The sequence below is a fragment of the Dysidea avara genome, chromosome 11, assembly GCF_963678975.1.
Source record: "Dysidea avara chromosome 11, odDysAvar1.4, whole genome shotgun sequence".
Lineage (NCBI taxonomy): Eukaryota > Metazoa > Porifera > Demospongiae > Dictyoceratida > Dysideidae > Dysidea > Dysidea avara.
Genome location: NC_089282.1, coordinates 21,174,317 through 21,192,958, shown reverse-complemented (window position 1 = coordinate 21,192,958; position 18,642 = coordinate 21,174,317). Strand labels below are relative to the sequence as shown.

General features: G+C 38.4%; 1 protein-coding gene across 2 annotated transcripts; it reads right to left on the bottom strand.

Annotated features, from left to right (window-relative positions):
* Nucleotides 1-591: 591 nt before the first annotated feature.
* On the bottom strand, nucleotides 592-15,152 carry LOC136238248 (grainyhead-like protein 2 homolog). 2 transcript variants are annotated; one of them, XM_066028607.1, is made up of 16 exons: nucleotides 14,938-15,152; nucleotides 14,622-14,887; nucleotides 11,268-11,367; nucleotides 11,090-11,133; nucleotides 10,939-11,015; nucleotides 9,855-9,904; nucleotides 9,701-9,806; nucleotides 9,555-9,646; nucleotides 9,332-9,490; nucleotides 7,805-7,874; nucleotides 7,450-7,627; nucleotides 6,986-7,034; nucleotides 6,851-6,917; nucleotides 4,321-4,412; nucleotides 4,207-4,271; nucleotides 592-860 (listed from the first exon to the last, which is right to left on the bottom strand). In XM_066028607.1, the coding sequence occupies exons 2-16, from the start codon at nucleotides 14,783-14,785 to the stop codon at nucleotides 743-745; spliced, it is 1,431 nt and encodes a 476-aa protein (XP_065884679.1). In that variant the 5' UTR covers nucleotides 14,786-14,887; nucleotides 14,938-15,152; the 3' UTR covers nucleotides 592-742. The 2 variants fall into 2 exon arrangements, with proteins under 2 accessions (XP_065884679.1, XP_065884678.1); XM_066028606.1 differs by lacking the exon at nucleotides 14,938-15,152 and having other exon boundaries at nucleotides 14,622-14,925.
* Nucleotides 15,153-18,642: the final 3,490 nt, after the last annotated feature.

Genomic DNA, 18,642 nt, shown 5'->3' with positions numbered 1-18,642 from the left:
AATTTCAGCCAAATCCGAGCACGCATTCGTGTTTTATGGCGAATTTTGCGAAGTGTGCGAAATGAAGATGAAGAAAAAAACGAAGAAATTAAAACGAAATTTTGTTCGCTCGTATCTCGGAAATGGCTGGAGCGATTTTCTTCAAATTTGGTATGTAGACTACCCTAGCTGGGCGGCACGTCTCCAGCAAATTTGGTTGCAATCGGATAAGGGATCACAGAGCTACATAGGTGTGAAAATTGTATTTTCTTTCTTCCTGTTAATATACTCACGGTGTGGCGCGCCGGCTTCTTGGGCCGCACGACACACTATCGTGTGTCTTGATTCAGTGACGGTTCTATTAGAGTTCCTGACTGCTCTATTAGAGTATCTCGATCTTTCTGACGGAATTGTGCAATCTACAGATTTTCCTACCGAAAAGCTTTATAATCACCTCAAATTGCTAGCATAATTCCTGATTCCCACATATACCTATTATTCCCGAAAATGCAAGCATAATCGCCGCATCCCTACCAACAAACCAAGCCTGCAAACATGCTCTCCCCACAAACACAAACACCCAGAAAACCCATTAGCATTGTACTGACAGAATCTGCTCTTCAATGTGGTAATTCCCACAAGCACATCCAGTAATACAAACACACATGTACAATGCTTAGCATAGTATTATATATTTTGATATGAAATTCATTGATGAGCAGAGGTGTGTGTGTGTGTTCATGTACAATACAACAGTAATGTATTAGAAGTGGATACACATGTCCGAGTGACTCTTCTGATTATCACGTTCAATACTGATGATAAAGTCATCTTCATCTTTCAACTGTTCAACCATTTCATCCACAAAATTGACCATCAAACTAAACAAAACATAACATTTTATCTGATTATTGGACATGTCTTGTCTAACATAGTAATGTGTGACCGGATTTAGTAAATTACAAAAAGGTACAGGTAAAACACTTTTCCATTATAGCCTGTTAGTACCAACAAACAAAATGTTAAAACCTATTTACTTCTTGTATATATTGATTCATAGCAAAATGTCGCTTAATACTCTAATGGACAATTTCAGACAATTACATGCAGACAAAAACAGTAAACACACACAGAGATCTCTAAATATAGGAAGTCTATAGTACGCTGTGGTCAGTGATGTGTGTATTATGGTTTCTGGTACCATACATGCAGCTCTGATAAAAGTGATCATATAAGTCAAGCAAGTAGTGGTATGTAGGAAACTAGAGGAGTAGAACAACAAAATAAATATTGGTGAAACTATAAAACTGCAGTTGGTAATTTGGTGAAATGCTCAAACACTTACAGAACAATTGGTGGTGCACTATTGCATACACAAGAGGTTGTACATAGCCTGGCGGCACCTGACTCTTCACATAAAGTAAGTGTCTGGTGAACATAGCATATTACGTGGCTTGTGCCTTAGAAACCTTTCAAGTTTGACTGAATCATGTAAGCCTTTCAGAACAACCCTTAGCCGTTAAATGGATTCCTCGTTTTAATTGGCCAGTCAATTTTTCAACAGGCTGCACAATTCAAGTATGCTATGTTAACCAGACCTTTGCATTATGCGAAGGGTCGAGCACAGCCAGACTAGGTTCTATTTGTTGTAAGCTGACAGAAGGACGAAGTGTGGATGCTGTACAATCATTTTTGTGCTTAAATGTTAATCATATGGATTTGGTCACTGCATGCGTCTGGCCAAATTGTTTTCATGATTGCTATCGGGTCAGGTCATCCGGGTCTGAACCCTCATTTTAGAATATCCAGGTCCTGCTGCAGCCCAGTTTTGTCCACTTATCAGGATCATGTGTTTCTGTCCATAGGCATACATAGAGCCTCAACCATTTATCAATGACTGTGCACAAATCCAAGTCCATTGCAATCTACAACCATACATGGAGCCACACCCTCTAATCAAGTACAATTTCTAGTCTAGTCTTATATCAGGCAGCTTCTGTCGTAAGCCACACCCATATGCATGTATGGAGCCAGGCTAATTTATTAGTATGGTGTGTTTAAATAAATAGTATCCATGAAAGCCACACTTGATTTGTCGAACCTACCTCAACAAGTACTATCAAAAACTTGGACACAAGGTATGATAGTATAAGGGATTGCTAACACTGGTTGCTAGCGTACCTTCAGCATGCCAAGCTATCTTCACTTATTTAAATGTATTGGTACAGTAGCTACATTGTATACATGCTGTAAACTCTAAATAAATAAATAAACATTCTTGACTGCTCTGTTAGAGTATTTTAATGTAGGTGACTGCTCTATTAGAGTGTTTCAATCACTTCAGCAGAAGGATCCAACAATGTTGCAAAGATGCACTGTGCTGCAAAATATATCATACTTATTCACATGAGCATTTTTCATTTGTCGCTTCCATTCCTGCTTTACATTCCCGTCCAACTGTACTTACCCAGCAAAATCACTTGTACTAGTAAAATTTAACCAGTACAAAGGCTCGACCTTATCAACACCAATCATCACCTATCAAGGCATTATGGTGTACACATGTCATACAGTACTGTGTTGTTGTAATCATGGAGACTTGGATTTTCTTGTCCTTCAATATCACTAAAAAACAGTCTCACTTTTCCTTCAAAACAGCTTGGTGGTCATAACCAAGCCTAAAGATGCTCCCAAACCTTTCCAACAAATTTCTGTGAAATTTTAAAATTTCCGAATTTTCCACTGACTGACTAACTGATGCCTTCATAACTCAACTATGGTTAATGCTATGGGCTGGATTTCTTCATTGTTCAATGTTGCTTCAGCCCGAGATGTGCCTTTCCGCCAATCACAGAGGCTATAGTGCTTGCATCATGGGCTTACCTTTGTCCTCCTTTGTGTCCTATTTCTTTCTCCACTGCCTTGAAGGTGCTGATTTGCGATAATACGTGGAGGCTTCAGTGCAAGCTGGCTGTTATGAGTATCAGTGTCCATAATTTCTGTAGTAAGTGGGTTGATTGCAGAGGCACTTCTCATACAGTTCTTTGTTTGTAATGAGTAGAACATACCTGAAAATGAAGCAGGGGGCATGTTTAATCTCCATAGTGAGTAGATCAATTACAAAGGCATCTCTTGCACCGTCCTTCATTTGTAATGCTGCATAACAGGTGGAACAAAGCTGGAAATGAAGTGAGATGGCAACCACACTTTTCAGTAATTAATAGTTCAGGTGCACATTAAGTCTGACCAGTGCCATTCTTTCTTTTGACGTGGTATGTGTGCATGATTGTTACAAAAAAGTAAACAAACAAGAATAAAAATATTCTATGTTTGAGTAGGGATCACAGAAATTGCAATGAAACGAGGGAGGTTATCTACACCTATAGCTATACTAGTGGACATTTAATCCCTGATTCAGTCATGACTATACACTGCATTTGACTGAAGTACAGTAGGAATTGATGTCCACTAGTATAGCTGCAGGTGTAGATGACCTAGCTTGTGTTTGTCCCTGCTTTTATTTCATAAAATTTCTAAATACTTGTATGATACAAAAATAAACTTGTAGGGGAGTGCAGGCTACACTGGGAGTCAGACACACTTCTCTTAGATGCAGTATAGTGTATACACTTGTATGACAGGCAAATCTGGAATCAGTGTTTGTCCTAGCTGAAGTTTGCTAAGACATTTCACTGTGCAGTGGAACATTCCTTATCCGGTCATGTGGCTTGTAGTCAACTGACCATATTATGCTGTTTACCTTGTTTATTCTACTAAAAATAACTACCACTTAGTTGTTAGGTGATAATGCATTTTACAGCCTGGGGAATGACCATAACTGAAACAGTACCGCCCAAGCACAACGTTGCACTCTCTCGTACATGCAACTTTGCTCAAGATTTCAAAAATTGCTAATTGAGGGGTGTGGCAACTGTTTCACTCGCAAGACAACATGGCAGCTGTTTCATTCACGAGAATCGCAAACGAAACAATTGTTATGCCAACAATTTTAATAATCTTGAGCAAAGTTGCGTGCACGAGCGTGTGCGACGTTGTACTTGGGCGGTACTGTAGCAATAACAACATTACTTGTAATAGAGTCAGCACATTAGCATCGTATTTTTAGTTATGGACATTTCTGAGATAAGGACAGTAGATTATACCAGACTTCCCGGATAAGAGAGATTCCACTGTGAAATAAACTAAAAATCACACATACAGTCATACCCTTTCCTTGTCTTTTTGTACAGTCCAGATATTGTATCAATGGGGATGTCATATATTTTAGCTAGCTAAAATAAAATTGAATTTTGCAAGAAGTTTAAACAGACGTTGACAAACCTCCATCTTAAAATCGTGAGCAGTTAGAGTATCCAACATTACAACATGGTAAGCTTTCTCCTCTTTTTTCTTCACGTAAACTGTGAGCACAACTGCAAAGAGAAAAAATAACACACCATAATGCAATGACTCTATCTGCAGCCTAGCTAGCTATTTTCTCATCACTGATTAATTAATTTTTAAAACATGCTAAACCTATTGGAAACATTTCAGGTTGTACTGAAGGCATTTTTTGGCTTGGTTATACCTAACCAATACTGCCAAGGCATCATGAAGGTATTATAAGGATGGTTTATGACCAATATTTTTGTGACAAAGTGTAAACCTCCATGATCCATAGGGTGTATCCATTCACTGGATTGGACTACTGGACTCAAAAAAGTTTTTTTTGTGTGTTTTATTGCCTTTCGTGGCCAGATTTAACCACAAAACCACTTTATGAATTAGATCAATCACCACAAGACATAAAACTTGCATAGTATTCACAATAGTTAGCCATCAGATGATTTGCCTAATGCCAACACTAATACAAGTACGGTGCAATCTGTCAATCTTCTCAAGCTTTGTAATATAGGACACATTTGCATAAAGTTTTATGACTGAGTGTGAGGTCGGTGGGGGATTGATCACATGATTCCTTGCAGGATTGTATGCCACAGTTATTGTTCTATGATAGTTGTAAGTAATAACATAGTTGTTTGTTAATACAAACCCATTTTATACCACGCCAAAACTGTGTGCATTCAAAATACACAGTAGCATTGCCTATAGCCTTTTAACAGTCTGCATATTCAGTTAACTTCTCAGCTCCTCAGTTTATAACGCTTGCAAACTGCAGTGAGTACAAAGTGTTATATGCAGTTTTGTATAGCCTTTTGGATAGTGTGTACATTGGGAAGCATTTCTCTGACTAACTCGAGACCTAACTGTTAACATGTGCTTCTAATGAAAATGAGAATTCTGAAAACTAAAAGATGGTCATAAAAGCTAATCACCTTTAGTGAAGGAAAAGATATTTGACCAAAGTTTATATCAGTCCGATAGTTGAGTCCAGTAGTCTAGCCCAGTGAATGGATACACCCATGATCCCTAATATACAGTACTACTGTACTGTATGATTCACTGGGATCAAGCCTGAGCAGCAACAACTGTATTCCATTGGTATAGAGCATATGATTTATAGTTCAACATACAATTTTGTAATAACTTCAGGAACTTTCAAAAAACACAACTGTACATTGACAACATAAGCTGAGGTGTTAATCTGTGGCAGTGACTAGCTATTACATTTATGACAGGAATCGTCTGCTTTTCCATAGTGACCGTGCTGGATTGTTTACAGGGATGCTTATGGTACTGTTCTTGATTTGTAACGCTGTGTAACTGGTTGAAAATAGCTGAAAATAAACCACAGTGGTCATTTCACTTCTCAGTTATTGATGGTTGTGGTGTACATTCAGACATCTGGTGTCCTTTCTTTTGATGGAGTATGCATGGGTTCACCAGTCATATAATTATGTTACTAAACTGTACACAAACTAGTAGATACAAAGAAAAATTAGGATTTCAAGAGTGAAACAAAGGAGGTCGCCTACTGACTGCAGATATAGCAACTAGTGGACACGTAATTCCTGAATGGCTACAGGCTGAAGTATATCCACTAGTGTATTTATTTTATTTTCATTGCTTTACAGATACACATGCGGAATTACAAAGATGGTGAGGTACAAAAAAGATAAGACAGTATACAATTAGAAGTGATCTGAAGGACAAATGGCAATCATTGCCAAAAGCCTATAACAACTACATACTTATTTAACTACAACCTAAAATTACAATAAACTTAAAATTAATTACAATAAATGATGATTACAAGGGTAAGGGAGCTTAGCACAATTACAACAAATGGAAGGTACAATTATTATTTGAATTAAAATTAATTTTAAAATGATCTCATAAATAGTTCTTTAACTTTTGCTTAATTGTGTCGAAGGAGAGGGTAAGATCAATTATTGGCAGAGCATTCCATAATCTGGGAAGTCTACAACAATAGGAGTTAGCACATCTTGAGTTACTTGAAATCTTGTGACATAGTTTGATGTTTAATGTGTAGGTGATCTCCCTTGTTTCACTACTTTGAAAGATCCCTAATCGAATCAAAACTCCAAATTTTTTGCCTTGTGCTTGTAGTTACAAAACCTCCAAAAGGCCAGCTTTAATATCTGCTACTTTGATGGAAAAAAGCAAACAAACTATTGTTGTGTCAACAATGTGTACACAATGCTGGCAGCTAATTTTATTATTGTATAACATAATTGTAGTCACTGCTATGAAAATACTAAATGTATAATTGAATTCCTCAGTATAATATAAATAAAAGATTGTAAGAAACGACTTGTTATTCTAGTGGCTGAAGCACACCTGGCAACTACGTAATATACTGTGAACAAACTTCTTTTCCATACCACAAATACCAACCATCCCAAGGTTTACAGGACTGAGCGTGTATATGCTTTGATGATTAGCTAACCTTCTCGTTTATGGCTTATGGTAGCTTTCTTCTTAGGAGGGTTCACATCAAGATTGTCAAACTCATCCTGTAACAAGAGTTGGAATAATTGAATAATGCGGTGCTGAAAACAATTAAATATAGTAATGTCCTTACCTTTGCTTGAATTAGTGAAGTACTAAGACGACGCTTCATCTCTCGCTCCCTATAACAATCAGATGCAGTAACAATGATCTTACCAAAACTACTGGAAATGTAGTCTACAATAATTACTAAATGTACAAATGACGTATACAGTGGAACCTCTCTTAACAAACTCCCCAAATTAAGGACACAATAGAAAAAACCTCCATAATAAGGACAAAAAAAATTCATGTCTGGTTAATACATTTTTTACCTCTGAAAGAGGAAAACCTCTATATCAGCTCTATATTACAGCAAAAAGTGGCTAAAAATTCTAGGTCCCAAAATGTCCGTAATAGAGAGGTTCCACTATATAGCCATCAAGAGACATCTGTCACATATGCCTGCTAGGCTAATGGATCTAAATAATGACAAAATTATGCATATAGCCATTCATTAAGCACCAACTATGGTAAGACTCGATCTGCTGGGCTTACCTAATATCCTGTAGCAAAGATGAAGTAGTAAGCTTGCTGGAGCTGGCTTTAGATAATGAGCCATCATCAGGAGCTGGTATGAAGATGAAAGGGAAGGTACCCAGAGTACTAGTGGGTGTGAGTGTGGTCACTTTGCTTGGAGGCTGGAAATCATCATTTGCACTGGAGGGACTTGCGCCTGTGAACAAGACAGTCTGTAAATACGTGTGAGTAAATGTAGCATAGTGAGTGTGTGCATGTCTGTGCAACAGTATAGTGTTGTGTTTGTAGCATATGTGTGTGTTGTGTTTGTAGCATATGTGTGTTGTGTGTGTGTGTGTGTACATGCGTGTTTACATCACAAGCTCTCACAAACCTTTGGGATTCATTTTCTGTAACCGTCTTTCTACAGACCTCATTTCATCCTTAATCTTTCTATCCGCCCCCTATGGAAATATGTATATACAAAGACAAAACACACTTTGTCTAAGGATTATATAGGCATGCCAAGATAGTCATGACATATGACATATCGTGACATAAAATCCCATGACATAGTAAGTCGTGGCCAATATATGTCGTGACAGAGAAATAGCACACAAATTTGGCTACTTTACTAAATTTAAATACTGGGACTAAAAGACTATGCGTATTATACTCTTGAAAGTATTCATGTTTTGTGGAAATTCTCCAGAGGGAAACTTGTCTTGCTATATTTTTTCTAGTTGTATTGTGACATTATACAGGCTTGGGGTCAAATACTTTGAAAAGTATTTAAATAATACAAATACTCTGAAAGTATGAAATACAAAATACAAATACTTATACCCCGGATGTATTTCAAATACAAATACAAATACTTTTAAAGCATTTAAATACTTTTAAAATACTTCTGTACTTTGATCTGAACTACATGTTACACAAACACCCAATAGTACACACACCTGTTTTAATTTTGTTCTAATAAAATGTTGGTAAAAGCAACTGACCACTCATAATAGCTTAGTAACTAGCTAGCTACTTAATTTATTGAATACATATCTTATAAACATATATTCTTCAAATTGTTTGTCAGTTAAATGGCATCGATCAGGGTAAAAGACTTTACCTGCTATGCTAAACAGTCTTTCTACGGGTGCTAAGGATGCAGGTATGCAGAGAAATCTACTAGCCATTTTGGGTAAAGGTGGAAATTGTGTTTGATTTACTTTCCAAACACAAGTGAAATACTCTCTAAACAATTGTATTTAAATCAGTTGCAGAGTCAGACTCATTTGTTAAATCACTGAAAAAGGTTTTAATTTTCTTGGCTGGAGGTTCAGATTCTTCCTCTATTTGCTCAGAAATTTCAGAAGCAAAGTATTTGAAGTATTTGCAGAAAGTATTTTAAGTTTTTACACAAAGTATTTAAGGACAAATACAAATACATGTTGGTTCAAAACTTCAATATACAAATACAAATACTCAAAATAGTATTTAAATACAGCTAAATACAAATACTCATGTATTTGGCCCCAAGCCTGGTGACATATGATGTATTATGACATACATGCCTGTGTCATATGACATAAACATTTCTACGTTGTGGCATCCCTACTAAGGATGTTGAGCAATGAGTATACGTGTCAGGTAGGACGATCCCTGAGGGTAGAAAGGACGTAGACAAATATAGAGCAGCACTTGGATCTAACAATCTGGTATGAGTGCTTTTGAGAATCTCTTTCTTGTGCTAAATGGTGATGAGTGGAAGGGGTATTTATAAAGTAGAAGGGGTACAGGGCCTATATAGTTGGCTCACAAGGCCACTAAGACTTCCCACCTGGTCTGCAGCACACACACACACACACACACACACACACACACACACACACACACACACACACACACACACACACACACACACCTTGTCACAGAACACTTTAATTTTACAGATAGCTCGATGTACAGGTTCAGCACTAGGGTCCAAGTTGTCATAAGTGTCCACCAAGAAGTGCAGGGGTATCCCAGCCACACCTTTCTGTGCAGAGAAGTCCGTGCTCAAACAGTTAACACAGAAAACAAGCTGTGAAAGAGAGAAAGAAGTCTTACATCAATACTAAATATGTAGTATGGTTTCTTGTATCAACCTTTGCAGGGCCTTTTGTTGGTGACCACTGAACTGAGAAACCATTGTGTCCTAAATCCTTTATATTCTCTGCATTCTCACAATTCTTACGATCTATAAGAAACAAATCTGTGCACTACACACACACACACTACCACTATCACACACCAATATCAAATGCCCTCTGGTTGGGGTTGGCCTGCATGTTGTACCAATACTGCCAGAACAGTCGCTCAGTTTCCTGCTCAGATCTGAACACCAGGTAAATGATGGACTATAAGGAATGCACTCAAAACTGAACCCCACAATACATTGTTCACACCTTCAAATCAACATCACTAGTGCTCTCCATCATAATACAATACGATTGACCTGGAAAGGATATTGATTGCTTTGATTTGCAGCAGTACAATAGAACTGGGACACCATAAACTCAACCGATAGGTCTCTATAATGCACCAAAAGTATACAGTCATGTTTATTGTAGCATGCATGTATAATACCTATAAGAGATGTTTAGATGAGATAATATTTCATGCTATTAGGACACTTGACAAATGAAAAACACCTAACATAATCCAGACATTTCGTTAAGGTCTCCCAAGTACACAGGACATCTGGATAATTTGGTAACCACATTACATCCTTAGTTTCTCTATAAAAAAAAGAATGAGCACCCTCGTAAAGGGCACCTTAATACGTACAATAGAAAATGGTCTTATTTGTATCGCTGTTGTATATAGTACCAACACCAAGAGTTTATAATGGTGTAGGGAGAGTGTCAAACTACGCTATACCCTGTGAAAAATGAGCCCATAAAGTCCTATGGCATCGTTCAAACGACTCGGTGATTTGCGTTGATTGGTGACTAATCATAAGTGCAGTGGACATGCATACAGGTTGAGAGACTGAAGCTACAGAGTGAAAGAACAGCATACTTGAGAATAGTATGGCACAATGTGCTGACTTACACAGCCAACTAATCTGGAAAGCCATAGATATCAACTTTACAGGTGACATCTTTACTAATAGTGAAAGTGACACATCTAGATGGGGTTTTAGGCTTTTAGCCATAGGGATTCAATGCAGACCACTTGACCAAACTAAGGTGTTAAATCTGGGTAATCAACAGTGGTCAGATTTATTGAGAGGACACAAAGATATGCGGAGTCTACTTTACAGGCTCACTTTTCATTGGGTACAGTGAAGTTTGATTTCTAACACATCAGTATTTAATATCAAATCATGACACCTCACTAATTTTTATGGACACTTGTTCATGGTCGCATTTGTATTCATGCACACACTCTTATACCCCTACACCCCTGCCTGTATATTCAGGACGCCTCTCTAATAAAGACACTTCAACACAGTAAAGTATTAAGGTGCCACAATATGTTTCTCACCTTTGTTCAAGTAAGTTAGAGTATCTTCACTTTGTAATTGAATGACTGAAGTAGGAGCACCCAGCTTGTACACATATCTGTAGAGAGGGTATGGCATGTCATGGACACACACACCAGGAAGAGAAGGGTGAAGGGGGTCATGCATGCTCACTTTTCTTGTTCTTCAAATAATGGGGTAGGTTGTCCAGTCTCTCCCTGGAAGAAAAATATAACAATCACAATAGTAATTGAATCTGTAGAGAATTTTGAGGAATCCTACCATTTAGAAAAGGTTGCCCAGAATACAATTTTTACACTGCTAGTATACACAGTGGTACAATGCAACATACCAGTTGAAATTCACTACTGTCGCTCACTGGAAGTTTGTCATCTTTCTGTTTTGGACTGGCACAGTCTAGGATAAGCTGAAGATCTATCACATCTGACTCACTAAATCAACAACACACAACACAAGATCTCCTGTTATGTAAACCACTAGTACATTAGACCACTATCACTTAGAGGTAGGTGGACAGGAATTCAAGATTCAAGAAACAATGTGCTGACTGCCCAAAACATGTTTATGTTTGCTTGACTGTTCTATTAGAGTATACCAATCTATTCGGGCTCTATTAAAGCTGGGCTCAAATAAATGCCTGGGCTCAAATACAAGCCGGGTACTTCATTCCAAACTACAAAATACACACCAGGGTCTGTATAGACACTGGGATGCCAAAAACTAGGCTACAATTCTAATAAACGCCGGAGTCATGTGCTGTACAAGAGTCCACATTCTTTCATCTCATATTTCATTGTTGCAAAAGTGAATATTTCAAACTGTAAGTTGATTATATAAGTACCCTCAGTACCACTTTGTTCATAATCACCCTTTGCCTCGTGTGCTCTAAGAAATAAATGCCTGGGCCTGAATAGACACCAGGCTCGTTTACACGCCGGGTCCAAAATCACTTATAGGAAATAAATGCTGGGGCTTTTATACAGATAAATACGGTATGTTAAATGGTGGACAGATTACACAAACAAGCTACAGACTGGTGATGTTTATAAAATCATATGTGAAATTTGTTGTCGCATGTGCACCTACCAAAAAACCACTTATGAAAACCATCCGAGTTTTGTTACAAAACTCAGTAAACTATCGTGGTACAAATCTTCTATGGAAATGTGATTAAAGTTCATTCAAACATGTACACATAGCATCAGTACTAACAACTAGCTACTCTAAAAGAGCATTCATCAAAATTTATGAACTTACAATATTAAACAGTACAGTAGTGCTGTATAGTAGGGATCATGGTGGTTAGCACTTTCTCATGAATAATATTGACAGCCTCGAAGCTCACATGACACTAACCAGTAACTTGTCAATAGTACTCAACATAGACATTTTAGCATAGCCATAGGAATTTCAAAATTTTAATAGCTACATAAAATTATTCTGAATTGTAGTCATGCTCATTGCAAATACAAGTCTCTAGTGAATGCATCTTCTGTGACGATGTATACATTCAGCTGTATTTTAAGCTGTCACACAGGGGCTCAATTATATGCCAGGTGTTTCATCCTGAGTCTGTTTAAATGCCGGGTTGCTTAAAACTAGGCTATAACTCTAATAAATGCTGGAGTCACGTGCATACTAGAGTCCAGCCCGGATAAACAGTTTCATTGTTGCAAGACAAACTGTAAGTTGATTATACAAGGGCACTTTCAGCACCTTACACCTTGTGTACTTTAAGAAATAAATGCCCAAGCCTGAATAAATGCAGGGCTCATTAAAATACTGGGTCTACAGTCACTTATACGAAATGCCCGGGACTTTATATGGATACATGTGGTACAATTATTGCTAGACCATTCATTTACAGCATCTGAGTAAATTGATACAGTGAGTCAGTGACCACATGCATTTTTTTGATTAGTGTAGCTGACTGTTCTATTGGAGTAAATATCAACCAGGTTCTCCCCAGCACAAATTAAAGTACAGCAGTAAAACCAAGAGTTAATAATACTAGGGAGGAAGAGTGTCTAACGCTCAATAGGCCTGTATAAAATGAGCGCGTAGAGTACCCCATTTATTATCGTATACCTTTGTAATTTCCTATAGTGTTGATGACCGCAATAAACACGTTATGTCACATTTTGTATGGCCTTGCAAAATCGATAGTTGGTGAGAAAGCAGTGATGCGAAGATGGCTACTCCAGTCAGTGATGGAAGAACCAGAGAGAAATCGTTCATAACTTTCATCTGGCGCTTTTTCTTAGGTTGGGATTCTTCAGGCTGTGTTTCATCGGCGCCGCTTCTTTTCCTTGCCATTGCTTTCGTCAGACACTTCTTCTTGGCTACTTCCGGCTCATCACTCCTCGACTGACGCTTCTTCTTGGGCCTTACCTCGGGACGTGGCTGAACGGTAGATTCATGATGCAATTCTACCTGTGCTTCCGAGCGTGCTTCATCTCCGCTTTTCCTCATTGATCTTCTCTGACGCTTCTTTTTGCTAGGCTGAACTGTTTCTACTTCAATTTCGGCCAGCACTGAGGGCTGTTCATCACAAATCAACATGTTTGATTGCACATGCTGCCTCGCACATTGCTCACGAGACTGATTCGTGAACAGCTAGTAGTATCGATAACGTCTGTGGCGTGCCTCATTTCACATCTCCCTTCATGCAATCAACACGTCTGGCCAAGAAGCCAGATTGTCTTACGCGCTCATTTTATACAGGCCTATTGAGCGTTAGACACCCTCCCTCCCTACTATTATTAACTCTTGGTAAAACTATAAATACTGCACCAACATCAAAGCCATTTTGTTAATTTAATTCCTTTAGTCACATCAAAGGAATTTTGAGCAAAGTAAAGTGGTGCTGCACCACTCTTTAGAGAACACTCTGCAGACTAGAACTACTGGTATCCAGACTACCTGGCCTTAGCTGGTAATCTGGTAGTCTTCTAGTTTATTTACCAGCAATATCTGATGGCCAACAGTTATAATTCTCTCTGCAATTGATAAGTGAAATGCTATAAATCCCATACTGGTAGTATAACCACATTCTTCCAGAACTAAATTGGAATCCATGGCTATTTTATCAGACACTTCCTTTTTTACATGAAGAGCAGGTAATTGCAACACCAGGCCATTGACCAACTTCAACAAAATAGGTCAATGGGGTTATGTAGGTGTGTAGATCTGTGAGTGCAGACAAAGTCATTACTTTGACCTATGACTTCATGAAAAATTATCAATTACAGGGTTCAATTTTTCGTCTTTGATCATGACATGGCACTACTTTAAATCGAGCTTTTTCATCTCCTTGACAACCGTTTTTGTTGGCTATATTGTTGAACAATTTTGTACGTAGCGGCCCTATGCACAAGTTGAAATTAGCCAATCCACGTATACCGTTAACAACTAACAGCCCAAACTGTAATGGATGGGTTTGGTAGCGGGTAAGAATTAAAGTGCACGCTAAACTGTAAAGTGGTTGGAAATATCCCCATATAATAAACAAAAAAAATTTTGGTCGTCAAGGAGATGGAGAAGATCTATAGCCAACATTTGACTGCAGTTGCAGATTGACTCACTACAGTGAATGCCTCTGTGTGTCACCCTTGTAAGCATTCCAACTGGATCTCTCATGATATAATCTAAACTATACTGGTCCTTTACATACATGTATCTTTACCTCAGTTCATCAGTTACTTCAGCGTTCTGTAACTGCACATCATACAATTCATACTGTGACAAGTTCAAGAAGCTTGGTGTCGAGTTTGCTGATCTAGAGCTGGTAGCGTCGGATGGCGATGGCGTTAGTAAAGGCGGCTCGATTAGAGGTGGTGGGGAATTCATATCTTCGTCAATGTCACTTTCAATGTCCGGTAGCGGGTCTGAAACGGCGCCAGGGTGTAAGAGGTATTCGTCTGAAACTGGCTTGGTTTGTGATACAGCTTCCTGAAGTAGCCAGTGTAACGACATATAGACGTACTTTATGAACCACGTACTTGTTAAAGATCGGCTTGTTCAAACACGCACGGCTTTATGATATAAAATTTTCGCGCCACCGCGCAACACTGAGTCGCGCAACTACGAAGCCTGCAAAGCTCCGACCTGCTTTGCTATGCTGCCATACCCTCAAAAAGTAATATACTAGGCCTATATACTAGCAATTGTGAAACCAGTGGGACAGTAGACTACGTATACTTATACAGCTAGCTATTGTAGCCTGTAAATAGTCTCGTGCCCAGATCCTCTTCCCTCTCTGGTGGAGCTTATCGTTTATATAATTAGATTATAAGCGCCACCTCCAAGGAAAAATGGTCTGGGGATGTAAATAAGATCAGACTTGTAACATTACTAGGCATATTCGTATAATTATCATTGTGTCTCACGTGATTAGCAGAGGATGGCTGAGCGTCACATCAGTTTATAGAAGCCTCGGAGATATCGGGAGATATCGGGAGATATGCCAAGGACTGGTTCCAAAGGTTTGAAATATGGCAGCAGGCGTCCCGGCCAATAGGCCCCACTGCTGATGTAATCACCGTAGCTGTCGCAGTAGTTAAGGGTCAAGCTACCATAAATATAGTTAAGGGAGAACTGGGTGGTGTTGCAGTGGATATCATGCTTGATTCAGGGACTTCGGTATCACTAGTGCTGTGTGGCTATAGTATCTATGGTGTGGCGTATGAAGAATGTGATTGAAGCCCCACCGGCTAAGCCAGTACACCTTGTGACAGCTTCTGGAGACCAGCTACCAATCCTCAGACACATACTGATGGGCATCTGAGTGAGTTCTGCATAATTTTGTGGTTGTTGGTTACACCAGTCATCTTTAGGGATTGATTTTTTTTGTTTGTAACAGAATGGTTCTAGACTTTACTTGCACACCAGGTGCTGTTTGTAGAGGCTTTTCCAATACCAACATGCCTGTAGATAATGTTGCATTGGCCAAATAAAGAAGCACAAATGAACCAAGCCCACCTGTGCACTGCAGAATGTTCCAATTAGTCAGCCTTTGCTGTTGACATATTACAAGTTCCGCTGTCAACCAACAATCATTATTCACTTGTACTACAGGATTGTGTCACCAAGTGGGCTGTTCCTGACCAAACTGCAAGCTACTTTTGTATTTGTAATTATTTATATACAGGGAAGACAGCGTCAGCCAAAAGAGGCTGTTCTTCAGCTGTACCCTGTGATAAAATACATACAATAAGTTACAATATGAGCACACACCTACAACAAAACAAAACACTTTACATACAACAGCATTGATCAAATGTTTCTGCACATATGGCCCACTGCAAATTATCCATTTGCAATTTACGTGCAAGTGCTGCGTGCATTTGGTGCTCATAAGTCCCATATCACCCACAAGGGGATGGTATGGTTGAACATTTTAACAGGGCATTATTACTGTACAGTTACTACGAGCTTATGTTACGTCTCAAAGTGATTGGGAAGCACATTTAGTTTACCTCTTGTGTTGTATGCATACCGAACATCACATCACAGCAGTACAGCTAGGTGTCTCTCCATACTTGTTACTGTATGACAAGGATCCATCTAATCTCCAAGGACAAAGCTATGATTCTCTGCTTTGCTCCAAGCTAGATTAGCAGGATTTTGTCCATGCCAACATAGCACAGGCAGCTGCTAACCAGAAGTCTTTTTATGATCAACAAAGAAGTTTACCATCCTTGAAGCATGGAGAGCCTGTGTGGCTTTTTGTACCAACTACAGGCAAGTTGGAATACCAGATGGGAAGGAGGATTAAATCTGTAAAAAGTCATATACCAAATTCAGTAATCATGTTTCACGGATCGTTTTCCCTCTAGTAGTGACCCGGAAGGTCAAAAAATAAATAAAAATGTAAATCATTTTATATAGCTGCAACATAGTTTATATGACTGTTCTATTAGAGCATCTCGATCTTGAAAGCTAAAGTCCTTCTAAAGTAAAGTGATGGAGCTCCGTTTCCTTCCCCTTTGCCACTACACCTGTTACTGCTTGCACAATATTAAAGAGTCTACAGCCATATTAGCTCTCTTTTTAAGAGATCACGTGATTTACATTTTTTTATTTTTTGGGTTAACATCAACCCACCACACCTGTAAAACATAAGATTAATTTGTCATGGCCTAAGTATAGAAATTTATGATGGTAAATGTACTAAAACTGTTCATACTAACAGACTGCTACATTGTTGTTCCAGGCCTGAAAGACAACATGGCCACTACCCATGCTAAGAGGGATGATGAAGCTGATGTTGACACTGGAGATGATTGGTCCCTACCAGGAATTAAACACATAACCTTGCCAGCAGCTGATGATGAAGGTGCTTCAATACCACGCTACCCTCGAAGACATCGACCACCACCAGAGAGATACCGACCTTAATGCTTGTGGACAATGGGAGGGACAAGTGTAATATGATCAGACTTGTAACATTGGCATACTCATATTATTATTGTTGTATCACACACGCAGTTTGTGAACATACATAGATTATTTGTTTCATGTGATTTGTAATTATTTTTTGATGAATCTTAGTGTGAACACATGTTGTGCGCTAGTATCCTTGGCTAATGGAGTGGTTATTACAAGAATAATTCAAGCCCGGGGGTGCATTATATCACATCAAATAATTATATAGTACATTAAAACATTGATCACTGCATGAATGAGTAGATGACTTCGAAGACCAGCCTGTGGGGTGAAACTAAACCTCTTGAATATATGTCAGTCAATGTATAAGGTGTACGGAGAACGTAGCTACAAGAGTGTTAGCCTAGCATATATAAAGTACTATAAACAATTTTTAGTGCTTCCAGAAAACTCATTTCCAAAAAGGTAGAACTGATGTTTTATAATCCATTTATATTATCATGTGGCAGCTAACTCCCTAGTTCCTACCCAATGAGAAGTCTACACTATTGATGCTGTAGGAATAATGCCACAACTCAAATGGATGCAGAATTGACAGAAAAACCTGAATTCATAAATGCAGCTGTGCAGTTCCACATTCCTGTACATGTAGTACATTCTACAAAATTAGATATTGAAATCTATTTGATTGGGTGGTTGTAAGCTGGGTACTGGAGTTATAAAACTTAGCAAAGATCAATTATGGAATTATGTCACAAACAAGATGAGCAAATCATCACTTAATCAAATTTTCATGTTGGCATGGCATGCACGCATACAAACTTTTGGACCGAAGAAAATTAGTAGCCCTCTTTCTTTCTCTTAACTCTGCCCCTATGTGTACTACTATCCCTCATCAGTTAGACTAACAGAGGAATCAGGTAAGTTATTGTAGAGAATTGCAGGATTGTATGTTAACCAACCAACATTTAAATCTGGAGTGTTGGTGAAATACTGAATGCTGTGGCCATAAGAAGTTTATATAAGCAAGTTTGAATTAGTATAGATACACAACAACATGCATTGCCAGTCTTTGCAAGCCTATAGTACGTTCGTGAACATGAACAACTCAACGTGAACATACTATAGTCTAATATTGCAATAGACAAATTTCATAATAATGAAAAAATTAACTGTTGCTCCTAGCAACCTAAATTTTACATCATTTGTAGGTGTCAATGTCTAAAGTCACCTCTCCAAGTTTTAAAAGGATAGCACATATAAGTAACGAGATATCACATTTTGAAGTTGTAATTTTCCCGTCAATGATAGGGGCAACA